The sequence below is a fragment of the Aegilops tauschii genome, chromosome 6 (assembly GCF_002575655.3).
Source record: "Aegilops tauschii subsp. strangulata cultivar AL8/78 chromosome 6, Aet v6.0, whole genome shotgun sequence".
NCBI classification, from domain to species: domain Eukaryota; kingdom Viridiplantae; phylum Streptophyta; class Magnoliopsida; order Poales; family Poaceae; genus Aegilops; species Aegilops tauschii.
This window is the reverse complement of record NC_053040.3, coordinates 12,762,968-12,778,921: the sequence shown is the minus strand read 5'-3', so window position 1 is coordinate 12,778,921 and position 15,954 is coordinate 12,762,968. Positions and strand designations below refer to the sequence as shown.

The window sequence follows — 15,954 nt, the reverse complement described above, 5'->3', positions numbered from 1 at the left end:
AACTCCGGAATCAACGAGTAAAGCCCTCAAACGCATCTACCTCGATAGAGGATTCTCCTCGTGGCCTGATCCTTAATCAAGAAGAAAAAAGGGTGAAACTCAATGAAAACATGATTATCAATGGTGATGCGATGAACGGAGAGAAGATTCTTATTGGCACTAGGAGCATGCAAGATTTTCCGAACATGAGTTTTGCGGGAAGGGGTAAGAATAACTGAGTGACCTATGTGACGTATGCTCATACCTGCACCACTAGCTGTATGGATCTGGTCCTTCCCATGATATTTCTCACGGAGAGTCGCCTTCTCCAGCTCGCCCGTGAGATGGTTGGTGGCGCCACTATCGAGATACCAGTTGGTATCCACGCCATAGGAGCCATCGGCAGCCGCCACCACCTTGTCACCTTCTTCAGATGTCGCCTCATCCTCATCAAACCGGTACCAACAGTCTTTAGCTGTGTGGCCAGGTTTCCCACAGATTTGACAGCGAACGGCGTCGGGACGAGACCGGCCAGATCCACTGCGCCGCCCCCTGTTGCTGGTGGAGTTGGGACGGCCAGAGCGTGAACCGGAGCTGGTGGCGTTGCTGGGGCCGCCTTGCTTGCCCTTGGGACGAGGAGGACCGCGGTAGCGAGCTGAGTAGCCACCACGCCCGCGGGTGGCCGCGTTCGCAGATGACTTGAAGCCGCCGCCGGAGTTCTGGAAGTGGGCCACGCGCTGATCGAAGTTGCTGAGCATGGCGAAGAGCTCGTCGAGGGTGACGGGCGTGACGCGGGCGTCGAGAGCTGAGGCCAGGGGCTGGTAGTCCATGTCCAGCCCGTGCAGGATGTAGGAGATGAGCTCGTCGTCCTGGATGGGTTTGCCCGCCGCGGCGAGTTCATCGGCAAGCTCGCGCATGAAGGCGAAGTAGGCAGCGATGGACTGGTTGCCCTTTTGAGCGTTGATGAGGGCGGTGCGGATGTTGTTGACGCGGCTCAAGGACTGCGACGAGAACATGCCCGCCAGCGCCGACCAGAGGCCGTGCGCGGTGGTGATCGCGGTCACCATGATCAGCACCTCCTTGGAGAGGTTGCTGAGGAGGTAGCCGAGCACCTGCTGGTCCTCCCTGACCCAGATGGGGTGGAGAGAGATGGGCTCGGAAGTTTCCTTCCCATACTTGTCCTTGGTGACAAGAAGGGGCGCTGGTTCGGGCATGGTGCCATCGGCATAGCCGAAGAGACCTGCCCCTCTCAGCTGGGGCGTGATCTGAGTACGTCAAAGCACATAGTTCGTGCGAGAGAGTTTCTCCGGAACCTGGCCATTGAGGCTTGCGTGGGAGGTGGCGGAGGAAGACATGGAGGCTAGCGCTACTGGATTTCTGGAACCCTAGATGAGATTGGAAGAGGAGGCTCTGATTACCATGTGCGACTAGGCGGAAGCGTCTTACCTCGATGTGAGGGACGCGTTACGTGTTAATGGAGCAGGGGCGCACCTCCCTGATAGCGCATACATGCAGTAGTTTAGATCTTCTAGGAAGATTACATCTTGGGAAGGAAGAGATAAGAGAGAGGTTACAATATGAGATATGAGATAAACATCCAAACAACCTACTCTATCTATCTCTACCATGCGCCGGTGTGGGGCTCAATGAACGTGACATGTTTACATGTTTGACAGAAACAAGTGTCGGTGACAAATTTCCAATGATAATAATACTCTTAACTACTCGACGAACCTTGTAGGTTGGACACAACAGACAACCCACCTGCACGGATAGAAAATGAAAATAAAAGGAAATGGCAGCAGAGAGAGGTTGCACGTCATCTTGAACATTTTCCAGTTCGAATCACTTCGTCAGATTAGTGGAACAAACTGCGGTGAATGTATTGACCTTCGTAGCCAAATCACAAAAATTACAAGACTGTAAGCGGATATGTGTTCTACCTTCTCGGTGCACAGCGAGCACGACCCGTATGCTAAGATAAAACAAATAACACTGGAGCTAATTGTTTCATTCCATTTCGATTTTGTATACAACTGAGTACCTGCCTGTCATGTCTGAATCTACTTTGTTGGTCGGGCAGCCATTTCGGACCCACGTTGGAGATGGAAGGATGCAAGAGATCCGCTAAGCCAAAAGTCCAACTTCTGTACGTAAAGATGGAGATACCACATTTCTGTTTGGATGGACGTGGCAAAGTCACCTAATAGAGTAAAGTTTGTGAGGGAATGGCAATCAATATTATCCAAGAGACTCCCACAGTGGCCCACATTGGGCTGCCTAAGGGACTGCGATACCAAACTTTGAGACCGGATGTTTGGACAACCGTGCATGTACAGTTTTTCAGACAAATCCAATTCCAAAACTCTTTCAGTTGGTACTGACAATAAGCTCTTGCAATTTTGAAGGTTTATTTTTTTTATGGTTGGTACATAATCTGGACGCAGAAATTCTTCAAGGCTTGACAAAATTTGGCACCCATCAATTGTTAGGTCTGTCAGGGAAGGGAAAATATGATGCCTAACATTTAAGTTTGGGTTCTGTGAGATCATGGAATATGATACGGTATGGTTTCGAGTCCACAACCTCTAAATTCTAGTGATATTAAGCTTGGCATGTTTTGTGGCCGAAAACAGCTTGCGAGACCTGAGACTGATAGGAGGTTGCAGAACTTGAAGCACTTCTATCCCATTTTTGCGGCTTGATTTCAGCCCTGTGGTTGTTTGGGCACAACATCAAAGACCAAGTCAGTGTCGGCATATCAAGTTATTTGTCAGTCTTCAGTTCTGCTTCTGCTGCATGATCATAGGAATTGGTCGATATGCAAAGGGTGAAAGTTTACGTGCATTGAATTACTATTATTATCGTCCCCAAGTTTCACTAATTAAAAACCCGGTTTAGGTACCATTTCCACATAAAACCTGGTAAATTGCCACAATATTGCAATTTGTACCTGCCTCATGAGTTATTTAAATATAAAAATAATTTTGCAAATGTATTTCCATGATGATGAGACCAGTAATACAGGGAAGATTAAAATGCTAGAAAAGAGATTCACTTAGAGAAGTACAAAGTTGTTTCTAGAAAAGAAAAACAGAGTTCTGAGTCACACATTGTTTGTACTCACTCAGAACAGAACGTGGAACCTTTTTACCAAAACAAAACTTCAACAGAGAAACTGGATTCAGAAGAATATGATTTGCACATCTAAACCTCAAGGGGGAAATGACTCTATGAAACATCAAACAACAGCCGGCTCCTGTTTACTTGTAACAATGGCCTGCACACGATATCATGACTGTCCACATAAGTAAAATACATTGCACTATTTGACTTTACCACACAGGCAATTTCAAACTCCAAATGTAATGCTCTAACGGCTGGATTATGCTGAGATGACACACCACTGGATCTTTCTTGACTTGCAAAAGATGAAATTACATATCCTCCTTAATTCGAATCATACCATCTGGTAAATGCTGTCAGATATTCCGCCTGTATGTTGAATATAGTCATAACATAAATCAAATTTTATTTCTGGATAGTAGATTCATGACAAAAAAACTTAACTAATATGATTCATCACGTAACAGAATAGCTTTGGGAAATAAGTTGTATCCCTTAGAGATAGCTGAACTAAATAAATCAAGAACCTAGCTATTAGAGTAATGAAACTTTCTCAAATGAGTAATGGAACTAGATAGCAAGGGGCACTCAACATGTAGTACTATGTTAAAGAATATTTTCAGGGAATGTAACAAGCACTGCACTGAACCTCATGAGTGCTCGTGGAGCAAAATCTAGTAAGGTAACTGCAACAATTGAGGCAGAGAAAATGCCTCGGTGCAAAGGCTGTTCAATTTCTTTTTCATTCTTAATATAACACATGCAGCTCTCTTGCATGGTCGCACAAAGAGGATGTTCTATTTACACGAGCTTGGGGAAGTTATCTGTAGTTCTGTACACAGTCTCCATTTGAGTACAGATATTTAACCATCAGTAAACCTCAGGTTGAATAATAACCGATTTCAGCTGCTCAAGTGCAAGAGAACTACTGGCGAAACTCTGGTTGTGATCATCATTGCCGCAGGAATTTTTTAAATAATGTTTAACATAGATCTGGCAATATTAAACACTTACCCATACATAGATCTGGCAAAAAAGAAAGACTGTGGAATCTATCAAAAAATGTTTTTTTAGGGAATATCAAAAAAGGTTAATTTAATTAGTTTCAAGTTAGGATATACTGAGATTCGTCGTTTTCTAGATATATTGTTGAGCTTCATTTTGCAAAGAAAGATATAAAGGTACCTACATATAGCTGCCACGTATATACTTCGATAGAAAAAGATACTAATGCATAACACAACCCTATTCACTGTGACATAATACGTGCCAGTTTCCACGTCGAAGAGGCTGTCTTACTTCCGTCAGCTCCGGGCAATCAAGAATATACACGGACTCTACTTGAGCAACTGCTATTGAACCACTAATGGATCTGAGGGTTGAACAGTGTGTTAATTTCAGTTTCTCCAGTGCTGGAGTGCTCCCCAGCTGGCGATTATCGATGTACTCTATGCCTGGACATGACTCCAACTCGAAATTCTTAAGGGAGGATGGTAATGTCAATACCATCTGTGTATTTAACTTTGGACAATCTTTAATAACCAGCATCTGCAAACAAGTAAAACTGTGGAGCCTATCAACTGGCAGGGATGTCAATTCATCACAACACGCAACCCAAATGTCCTTCACAGCAGGTAGATAATCAGGTGTTAGGAATTCATCAAGGCTCAGTAATTTCGTGCAGCCGAAAATATATAGAACAACAAGGGATGTGAATGCTCCAACTCTGTTGCTGCTGCATGCTTCAGAGACCCCAACTGATATAAGAGATTCACAACGAACAATGTGCAGCTTCTCAAGGGATGGAAAATTGCTACTCCAGACTTGCAGAGGAATAGATGATAAACATTTGCTACTACGTATTTCCAATTCAGTGAGGACGATAAGGTCACGGAAGCAGCTCACAAAGTGATCTGTGGAGTACCCAAAGTCACAAAGTTCAATTGTTCTAAGAGAAGTGGGTAAGGCCACAAAACTTTGCCAATTGATGTTATCACATTTTAATATCTCCAGAACTTCAAGATGATGAAGGTTGTCTGCCTGGTCTGAATCACAAATGTACGGCTCAAAAAAAGATATACACTGAATGTTCATACATTCATCAAATCTAAGTGAACGTAATCTTGGCAGGAGATTAGGACAGAGCCAGCTAGGACAAGATTCACCTCCATAACGCACTATTCTCAATTGTTGGAGATTCCAGTGAGGCAACCGTTCAATCTGGTTCTCCATCATTTGTACCGACTGATCACTAGTCCATTGTATACGGAGGGCATTACAGTGATCCTTGTCATAACTAAAGCCCTTTGATTTAATTTTTTGCAAGCTGATAGCATCACTAAAGCATTCAGGGAAAGTTTGAAACACACAATCCTTAGCTTCTATGGTTTTGAGAAGGTGTAGATGACAAACAGATGAAGGAAGGGTTCTGAAAGTAGGACTTCCAAGTAAACAAAGATATCTCAGATGCTTTGAGTTGCCCATACTCTCAGGTAACTGCCTTACTCTAGAAAGCCTAAAACTCAGTACACGGACTCTCGGGAGTCCCTTGAACCAACAATCAATCACGGGAGAAAAATCTTTAGCACTGTTGTATGATTCATTGCATACCAATGACCACAATTTTTTCTTGTTGCATAACCTCTTCAATTCAGAACAGCCAACGTTTTCATTAGTGAATACTGACAAATGACGAACAGTTGAAGGGATTTTATCGAGATCACTTGCATGTTTTATGATGAAGCATTCATCCTTCGAGACAAGTTGTGCTGTATCGTGCATCAAGTCATGAATTACATACTGATAATTTGACTTGGCTGATATCTGGAAGAATGACCCTTTTACAAGCTCGTCAAAAGCTAATGATGCATCTTGAAGTTCCACATACCCTTGTGCTATCCAAATGTCGACTAAAAACTCCTTATCAAATTTGTGATCCTTGGGATACAGTGCACAAATTGAGAAGCATCTCTTCAATAATGGTGGTAGGTACATATAACTCAGTCGAAGGGCTGGCAAAATGTCAGTCACATCTTGTTCTAACATCCACAGCTCACTTGTTAATATAGATTCCCAATGTGCTCTGCTTAGGTCCCTTTGCAACAAGCGTCCAACAGTTTTGGCTGCCAAAGGAGAACCCTTCAACTTTTGAAGCATGTCTTTACCGATGCGCTCCAACTCTAGGTCATTGCAGGTCCTATTGGATCCAAATGCACATGATTTGAAGAACTCCCAAAAAACAACATCTTGCAAACCCTCCAACTCGTAGCTCTTCATGCCAGCACAGACTAGATTAGCAACCTCATAAAATCTAGTGGTGACCAAAATCATACTTCCTTGAAGGGCATTTCTCAAAGGTATGCAAAATTTGTCCCACTCCGCGCCACCATTTCTCAATGTATCACCCCACATGTCATCAAGGACAAGTAACAACTTCTTAGATTCTACAGAACAAGCCAGTTTTCTCACGAGATTATTCAGATTATCAGATGTTGTATCTTGTTCCATCTGCTCCAGAATCTCTTTAATTAACCTCTTTGCGTCAAAATCATCAGAAACACAAGTCCAAATTATGCAGTCAAAGTGCTCCTTCACTTTTGCATCATCACAAATTTGTTGTGCAATAGTTGTTTTTCCGACACCCCCCATACCAAATATGGGAAGCACACGCAACTCAGTCGCTCTGGCTTCATCATCGGTCCTCCCTCTCTTGCTTGTATGTACTCCTAACTTTTGCACCAAGTGTTTCAGTTCTTTTTCACGGCCAAATATTTGTGGCACCTCAGTAAAAGCACTTGTTTCTGGCCTGATTGATTTGTCAAACCTCAATGGTGCTTTATGCAATCTCAAATCCTTGGATTGATAATGGATGTGATCTAGGTTACCCTGGATTTCCTTCACTTTGTTGAAGTGGTCACAATCATTGATACTTTTGAAGAACTCTAGAAAGGCAGCATGCATGTGTTCTTCACTTGAATTCTTGCTCTCCTCAAGCTTCAACCTGAGTGCATAATATTTGAACTCATCAAGAAAGTCCTCAGCATCATAAACTGCATCCTTGATGTGCGGGAGAAGCTCGGCTGCTGGTTTCTTATGGCTCTGCCACTCAACACGCTCAATAAGGTCAAGCATCTTGGGCATACTTGTCTGGAGCTTCCAAATGTTGTTTTCCAAATGACGAATTTGCTCCCTTTCAGCCAGAATCCGGTGTTGCACAACTGAATGGCCTTCACCTAGCAGCTGATGTCGGGCCGCTAGGATGCATGGTGTGACCCAGCCAAAAAAATCCCGACATGCATTGATGTCTGCAAATACACCAGCAACTGCCTTGAATGTTTCCATAAACAGCCCGAGGACTGCTGTGATGAATACAAACAAAATTAAGATTAATTGTGAAGAGTTTGATGAGTACAATATTGAAACCTACTACTCCCTCCGTCACATAATATAAGAACGTTTTTCAAGCAGTAGCAATTATCTCAAGAATATGAACAGATTGTACCTTCACTCTCTTGCTGGACTATGGTTTGTAAAACTGTTCTCTGTTAGAATAAACCCGACCCAGGGATTTTATTCTGCCGAGAAAAGGTCAACTGCACTAGTTGTCTGACATGCCTTCTGCAACGACCTGGTGGTTGCCCTTGTAGCCACCTAGTTAAAAGAATTTGATGCTAACTAGTATAAGACTTCAGTTCAAAAAAACTAGTATAAGACTTAGAGCAATATGAAGTTAAATTTTACTCCCTCTGTTCCTAAATATAAGTCTTTTTAGAGATTCCAATAAAAGGCTACATACGGATGTATATAGACATATTTTGGAGTATAGATTCACACATTTTGCTCCGTATGTAGTCACTTATTAGAATCTCTAAAAAGACTTACATTTAGGAACAGAGGGAGTACATTTAAGTGAATGGCCGAGATTAGAGAGTTGTAAAATAGACCAATGTCCAGCGAAGTTTTGCCTTCTTTCTTTATCTGAAGTTCATATAAAGCGATTACAACTAATTCAAACCCATGAGTTAAATCTCATTAGTAAATAAAATTTCAGTAAGCATCCCTCAATCAGCTTTCTCATGGAGACTATAAATAAATGTACGGTATCATCCGGACATCCAAACAACCATTTTGACAATTTTTCTTACGAAATGAGTGAACGGCATTGTTGCTGTCCTTTTAAAGGCATTTTACCAAACACGCAGGGTGCCAAGAACAACGAGCTTGAGGGACCGTGACCAAGAAAGGTTAGGTGTCATGTTGCGTGTTTACTTATAATCCACTCTCTTTTATTTATTTATTTTGAATTTTCAAGGGGGGAGGGGGGGGGATTCCCTGCCTGAATTGTATTCATTTTGCCTACAAGGCTTTGCAGCCCGTCGCAAGATAGGTTCAAGTGAACCAGAACACAGGGAGTAGAGATAAAGCAAAATAACACACACTGACCACACACATAACAGGGGATAACGATGAGGGAGAATTCAACACCACACAACACACCAAAGAGCACCGCCTGGTGAAATCGAACGGCATCGGCCAGCCGACACCAAGCCACGACACTGCATCGTCGACGCAATCGAAAGGCTCCGCATATCCGAGACTGCACAACGCCGCGACACCACCTGTATCGAGGGGCGCATTCGAAGGGGCACGCAAGGCCAAGACGACGCCACGGTACCTGTGTGCCACCAACATAGTCGAAGGGCATTGCCTAGCAGACCAAACCACGGCACTGTACCGTCGACGCAATCGAAAGGCCCCGCGCATCCGTGACTGCACAACGCCACGACACCACCTATGTCGGGGGCACATTCGAAAGGTCACGCGAGGCCGAGACGACGTCACGGCACCTGTGTGCCACCGGCGTAATCGCTAGGCACCGCACTAGCAGAGACACCAAGAAGCACTCAGCACCGAACACCACCGAAGAAGAGCACAAAACAACCGTCGACCCCGAGCCGGCCGCACCACCACCACCGAACCGCCACCCCACCAACATCAACGGCACCACCTCCAACCACTGGTCTCTGTAGCCAAGCCAAGCTCCAAGACGAGGCCCTCAAGAGGGAATGTGGCATTGAGCGCCACCATCGTCTGACTGACCCAGGAGACCCGGGCCGAAGTTTCCTCTCGAGCACCACAGGCAAGGAGGCGAGCACAGCAACACGACGCCTTCAACAAGGGGACAGTGCAGGAGCACTGCCGTCGGTGGCTTCGACCGCAACCGAAGCCCGGCTTTCACCGGCTGTGTCACCACCCCCACCCTACAGCCTGGAATCCACCAAGACACACTCCGCCAGCACCAGAGAAGAGGAAGCCATAGCCAGCCCACGAACAAAAGCTGCCACTCCACGCGGAGCCTCCAAATGCAGGAACCGAACCCAGCAGAGCTCGATCCAAGGCTAGGCAGACTCGTGCCTGCTTGGTGCCGAAGTCACCGCACACCTCGTGCGTCGACGCCGATGCGAACAGACCCCCACGCCAGGGCCAAGCTGGCCGGAAGAGCCGAGCCGCGCCCAACTTGCCGCTGATGAACCCCAGTCTCCTGGGTAGACCCACTGCGGCCCTCAAGCCGAGGGGGATGGCCCCGTCGCCGCCTTCACGTCCGATGAAGGAGGCCCACCACCGAGCAGCCGCAGCTGCCACGCGCGCCGTGGGTGGCCCCTGCTTCTCGCTGCCAACCAGCTGGAGGAGGCCGCGCAAGATCCGCGGCGCACACCCGATGGCAGCGAAGGTCGCAGCGCACGGACGGGAGCCGCCAGCTGCAGGCCCGATTGGATCTGAGGCGCGGCAACAAATCGGATGGGAGCCGCAGGCCCGATTGGATCTGAGGGAGCGGGACGCCCGTCACGCGCCGGCTGGCCGCAGGTGACAACCGGAGGCAGCCTGTGCACACAGAGGCAAGAAGGAAGGGCCCCGAGGTCGGCCGCGGCGTGTCGGAGCGCCAGCCAGGGCCGACGCGTCAGACAACAGGACTGAGCTCCGCCGTGCCCTTGAGCAGCCATGCGCCGCAGCTAGGTCCCCGCCGCCGCCGTCAGCCTCACGGCTTTGCGTTACGGCGTCGTCCGGCGGCGGCGGAGAGGGGGGCAGCCGGATTTTTAGTGGCGGCGGCTAGGTTTTGCAGGGTCCCGCCCGAGTCGCCCACACGGGAGCGACGCGGGGGCTCTCGTTCCAACTGGTCTTTCTTTCTTCACTCTCTTCTATTCTATTAAGGTTGCAAAACAACCCATTAAATATGCAATACCCAAGTTTATATCGGATAGTTAGACATAAGTTTATCATGATTAAACAAGTGCTGGGACATGAAAACCTTGATATTTCTTTTCGTCGAACCCTCATTGGTCCTCGATTGGCAGCATGGGATGATCTGCTAACCCGACTGGGAGCCATCCAGCTGTCAGTGGAACCGGATATCTTTAAATGGAAATTGCTTCAGAGTGGTAAGTTTTCGGTTAAATCCATATATAATGCACTGGTTCATAACGAGGTACCAATAGATAATAGGAAATTGTGGAAGCTTAAGATTCCCCTAAAAGTGAAAATTTTCCTATGGTTTTTCACTAAAGGAGTTATCTTAACTAGGGACAATTTGGCACGACGAAACTGGCTAGGTTGCAAAAAATGTGTTTTCTGCCACCATGATGAGTCGATTAAGCACTTATTTTTTGAATGCAAGTTTGCTCGATCGGTATGGGCCATTGTCCAAATAGCTTCGAATCTATACCCTCCTCGTAGTGCACGTAATATGTTCGGCAACTGGTTGAGGGGAATAGATAAACAATTTTCTAAACACATTCTTGTGGGGGCGGCTGCCTTATGTTGGGCACTCTGGCTCACTAGGAATGATATTGTTTTTAACGGTAAATGCGTTTCTTCTCCTATGCAGGTTATTCATATATGCTCGCGATGGCTCCGTATGTGGTCTATCCTGCAGCGGCCGGAGGACAGAGACCTTTTTATGATGGCGTCTACACGGCTGGAGCGTTCGGCCAGGAAGATTTTCTACCCCCATGGATGGCGGTGTGATCTTCGAATTGGATTGGCCCCGCTATAGGCTTGTTTTATTGTTTACTTGTGGCTGTTTAGCCATATTTTTTTATCTAGACTTCTTCAAACTTTTGGCTGTGTGCATCTAGCTATGCAGAGGCCGGGTGATCTTTGATGCGTCTGTATCAACTCGATATTTCAATTCAATGAAAAGCCCTTTATAAAAAAAAAGGTTGCAACCAAAAATGAAAAAGAGAAAGGAAGGGAAGGCAGTGGCGCCTGGAACCAAACAGCTTGTGTGCGGTCACTCTGTTTCCTCTGCTCGAAACCTGCAAGCTGCGGCGCCGGCGGCTGACGACCGGCACTAGTAAGCAGCTAGTAATGGTGTAGCACTGTACCAGTGCAGGCTGCAGAAATGGATGACGTACCTTTTGGTCGTCCCTGATCCTGTTGCTCCGGGAGATGGATGCAGGCGCAGGATGAAGATGGCCGCCGTGCAGCGAAGCAGCTGAAGCATACATAACTCCATTTGAAGGCGAAGGGGCGTAGAAGCCAATGTCGGAGGACGGAGTTACCTATGTCACTAAGGTGGCCTACTCCCCTGGAACCTTCCTACCTCTCGCGAATTAACCATCGGAAAAGCAGCCGGGCGGGAGAAAAACTAAGTCATCAGAGTTTTTTGAAAATAAAATATGGTGCATGCGACGCGGTTTCGCTCAGTTGAACCTCTCTCAACCAACAGCAGCTGAAGTATCCAAGTTATACAGCGGACGGACTGTACCGTCCAACACTTGTATTTCCACTCGGTTTCAATATAATCAGGTCGTGACAGCCCGAGGATTAAAGCGGAAGCGGAGGTCTCTTGGAATAGAAAATGGACTGAATACCCTTTTATACACAACGGGAATTATTTTTTTGAAAAGCCACGCCAACGAGAAAACCACGTCATGTCACAGCACTTATTGAACCTCTTTCGCATCGTCCAAACCCAACGCTCCCTCCGGCTTGCCATCGGGTTCTCTAGCCAGGAGAAAGCTCGCAGCTCAGCAAGGAAGCCAGCCAAACTCGACTCGCATTGCAGATGAACGCATCCAGCTAGCAGTTTCGAATCATATGATGGGATTTGGTTTCCTCCAAATTCTCAAGAAAGATAATTAAATTGGTGGTTAAGCCTATATCATGGAGAGTTTGAGAGCATGGTTGTGATACCCGGAGGGAAAATGTGTGTATATATAGATGGACATGGGTGTAGTTGCATACCACGGTGGTGGTCTTTCCCAATGCTTTCTACGTGCTTGAGAAACTTGAAGGAGAATCAAAAGCATGATAGCTCACAATTGGAAATGGTTATTTGATTGCAACCTCACTATTAGCATGAGCAATATATCTTGCTACCCAGCGATCTGTAAAGACAGGTTTTTTCAACATATATATGTTTGTTAATTAGTACTTTATTAGAGGTAGGCACGTGATATCTCCTATGTAATACGAACACATGATCGATTAATTTGCTATCACCAACAAAAATCTGACCTTAACTAAAAACTTGACATTGGGATAAAGGAAATTATAGTGTCTTATTCAGTGGCACTGGCACGCACTATGTCTTTTTAGCTTCCATGTTTTAGATGCATTTTTTTGTTATTGTAAAGATCCGTCGAAAATAGAAATTGGAAGAAGGTCCGTTACAGTCGGAGTACAGCATATAATTCAGACCAGATTGCTAACCAACAAATATACGAGTACATGTGCTCTGATCCAGTGCATGTTTTTGTTTTCTGACTCTCGTGTAGATCACGAGAAATTTAGGACTGTTTCTTCCATATTGAAGCTGAATCTCTCAGTTCCTCTTCTCTCTACCATTTCCCGATCCTCTTCTCACTATGTCTCAGACATCACAGGCCTGTATATCGCAAGTGAGGAGAGTTTTGGCTCTTCCAATGCAGACTAGGTCTCAGGAGATGAATGTAGTGTGCTTTGCCATTATGTGTGGCCGATGTGATGAGGTGCAGTGGGATCATTGAATATTCACGTTTTTCTAGAAAGAAATACAATAAAAATGTCGAGAAACAAAAAATAAAAGGAGGGGGGGGGGGATATATAAGTGTAAGAACAAAAGAAATAGCAAAAACATTATATGTTATATTGTCACCGAGATAAGACTTAGTTAATTCCCATCTTAGATGAAAGCTAGCCAGACCCTAGACAATTAACACAAAGAACGGTAGCGATGTCACGGAGAGCAACCTCAAGCATTTTTCTTTCACACAAGAATCTCAAGGTGATACACCTCCCAGGGTGTGTTCTGAAAAAAAGGAACCTCAAGCTAAACTAGCATAGCTCCTTACCCTACATTACACCTCACTTGAATCTAAAATTGGTAGAACGGCCTCAGCGCCTACTCTTAGTTGGCCAACCCTTTCAAGGTCACACTATTGCTACTTGCTACGGCCACACATTCAAATCTTAAAGTCCGATCGACTAGCTCAAGTCCATCTCAAACACTCAAGTAAGTGCAAACATAAACGGACTTCCAGTTACAAAGTGGCCAGTAGAATTGGACTCTCCGTGATGTCTAGTGGATGAGCCAAATTACCACCATACCCAAACATGACCATGGCAAGTATCCTGGAAGATTTGTCATCTCTTCTCTTCCCTTGCTGAAGATGACCCTATATTATATCCTCTCAGACAATGAGCCTAAGTTGGTGTGAAGTTTTACATCATACGTGTGGATTCAGTTTCCTCCAAAATCTCACTGTGGCCAAGTGAAGTTGACAAGATATCATGTTGAGGCCATTGATATGATATTCATGAGAAAAAGTGGGCGTATATATAGTTGCAGAGAGTTGCATACTTGACTGGCATGTCATTCTTTAGGAGTGTTGAGAGTTTGTAATGGGGACATCAAAAGGATGAAATTTGACAATTAACGGCATCACATTGCATGCAACCTAAACATTATTAGCATGACTTGTCTCATAGTTCTCTCATTGCTATCTCACCATTTGTGTGAATAAATTCTATATCTTTTTTCTCTTCTCAATTATGTTGACTGCATAGCAGTTCCAATACGAATAACAAAACCAATCCTAATGTCATATGCCCAAGTTATATTGATAGAATGAGGACAAAGTTGGTGCTTGAACAAGCAATCAAGCTCATTACTAATAGAGTCACGTTGTTTCCGAAATCACGCACAAACGAGGTTAAAACATGAATAGTTCAGAATTGGAAACATTGGTGTTCATCTCCTTCCAATACTTAAGGAGCAATAGTAGAATGATATGACTGCATCTCCTTTTGCCTCAAGAAAAATAGGGTCCTTTATTTTTCTTCCGGCAAAAGGAGATCACAGATTTCAATCACTATTAGCTAAATATACAGGGCTCCATTGTAAAAGGTGATCATATTGTAATGTTTAAGAAATTAATGTGGACAATGATCAGGGCGACTTGTCCAGTTGTTGATACCCAGGGAGTAGCAGTTTTACTTCAGGGCGGTGTTTGAACAAGCAATTCAGGCTCGAAGTTACAACCCACCCTAACGTCGCCAGTGTGTGAAATGATCCATGTAAGACGACCACGCGTTTTTTAAATACCATTGCATTCTCTGGCTGCTCTGAGACCACGAGATTCCAGAGTAGGATCAAACAGAGTAACTAAGAGTTTCAGTCTGAACCTTGAGAAGATGCTAGGTAACAACAGTCTAAACACTGAAGTAGAGCAAAGCAACAGAGACAATCATCCAGAGTAGGATCAAACAGAGTAACTAAGAGTTTCATGGCAATGAGGACTTTGCTTGGTGATTCGTGACTCGTAGCAACGGCGTCGGCAAGTGGGGGCAGCAACCACTAGTGGAAAACAGGGCATACGTCCGGGCCAGATAAGCCCATTAGTCCCGGTCCGGTCACGAACCGGTACCCATGGGCCCATTGGTCCCGGTTCGTGAGGCCAGGGGGCCTGCCGGGCCTCGTGCAGCCATTGGTCCCTGTTCGTCTGGCCCCTTTGGTCCCGGTTGGTGGCACGAACCGGGACCAATGAGCCTCGCTCCTGGCCCACCACCATTGTCCCGGTTGGTGGCCTGAGCCGGGACCAAAGGGAGGTCTTTAGGACCGGGTCAAGCCACGAACCGGGACCAATGAACCAGCCAGGGGAGAGGGCTTTTGAGTGTAAAACATTAAAAGCAAAAAGAATTTTCATAAAATAAATAAAAAAAGCAAAAAAAGAAAAGAAAATAAATAAGTAAAAACAAAATAAAATAAATAAATAGAAACAGAAAAAACTTTAATAAATAAGTAGAAACAAAATAAACTTTAGTAAAGTAAAATAAATAAAATAAATAAAAATAGCAACAATAAGTAGAAACAAAAAAAAGCAAAAAAGAAAGAATTTTAATAAAATAAATACAAGAAGCAAAAAAGAAAAGAAAATAAATAAGTAGAAACAAAATAAACTTTAATAAATAATTAAAAACAAAATAAAATTTTACAAAACCTCTAGTATTATTGAAACTAAAATTATATAAATTTATGCAAATAAAATTATCAAAATATTTTCTGTTCAAAACATTAAAAAAAAGAATTTTCATAAAGAAATTTTTTGTTAGAAACTTTAATAGAAAAAAGAATTATCATAAAGATTTTTTTGTTAGAAACTAAAATAACAAAATATGTTTTTGAATATAATGATAAAACACAGTAATATTAAATAGCAGGAAAAAGAATCACTCAAAAATCTATTTTTATAGTAAAGCTATTCAAAAACTAGTGATTCACACAAATTTCCAAAAATTCAAATTTAAACTATTCAAATTAGAAAACAAATGGCACTAACAGAAAGTTTATAATTTTTATTACCTAAAAGC

The 15,954-nt window shown here is 44.4% G+C and overlaps 1 protein-coding gene across 4 annotated transcripts; it reads right to left on the bottom strand.

Moving 5' to 3' along the window:
* Positions 1–3,109: 3,109 nt before the first annotated feature.
* On the bottom strand, positions 3,110–10,364 carry LOC109785056 (putative disease resistance protein RGA1). 4 transcript variants are annotated; one of them, XM_045229535.2, is made up of 3 exons: positions 7,607–10,364; positions 4,376–7,463; positions 3,110–3,474 (listed from the first exon to the last, which is right to left on the bottom strand). In XM_045229535.2, the coding sequence occupies exons 2-3, from the start codon at positions 7,444–7,446 to the stop codon at positions 3,462–3,464; spliced, it is 3,084 nt and encodes a 1,027-aa protein (XP_045085470.1). In that variant the 5' UTR covers positions 7,447–7,463; positions 7,607–10,364; the 3' UTR covers positions 3,110–3,461. The 4 variants fall into 4 exon arrangements, with proteins under 4 accessions (XP_045085470.1, XP_045085469.1, XP_020199258.2 ...); XM_045229534.2 differs by having other exon boundaries at positions 4,405–7,463; XM_020343669.4 differs by lacking the exon at positions 3,110–3,474 and having other exon boundaries at positions 4,236–7,463.
* Between the last annotated feature and the right edge of the window lie 5,590 nt (positions 10,365–15,954).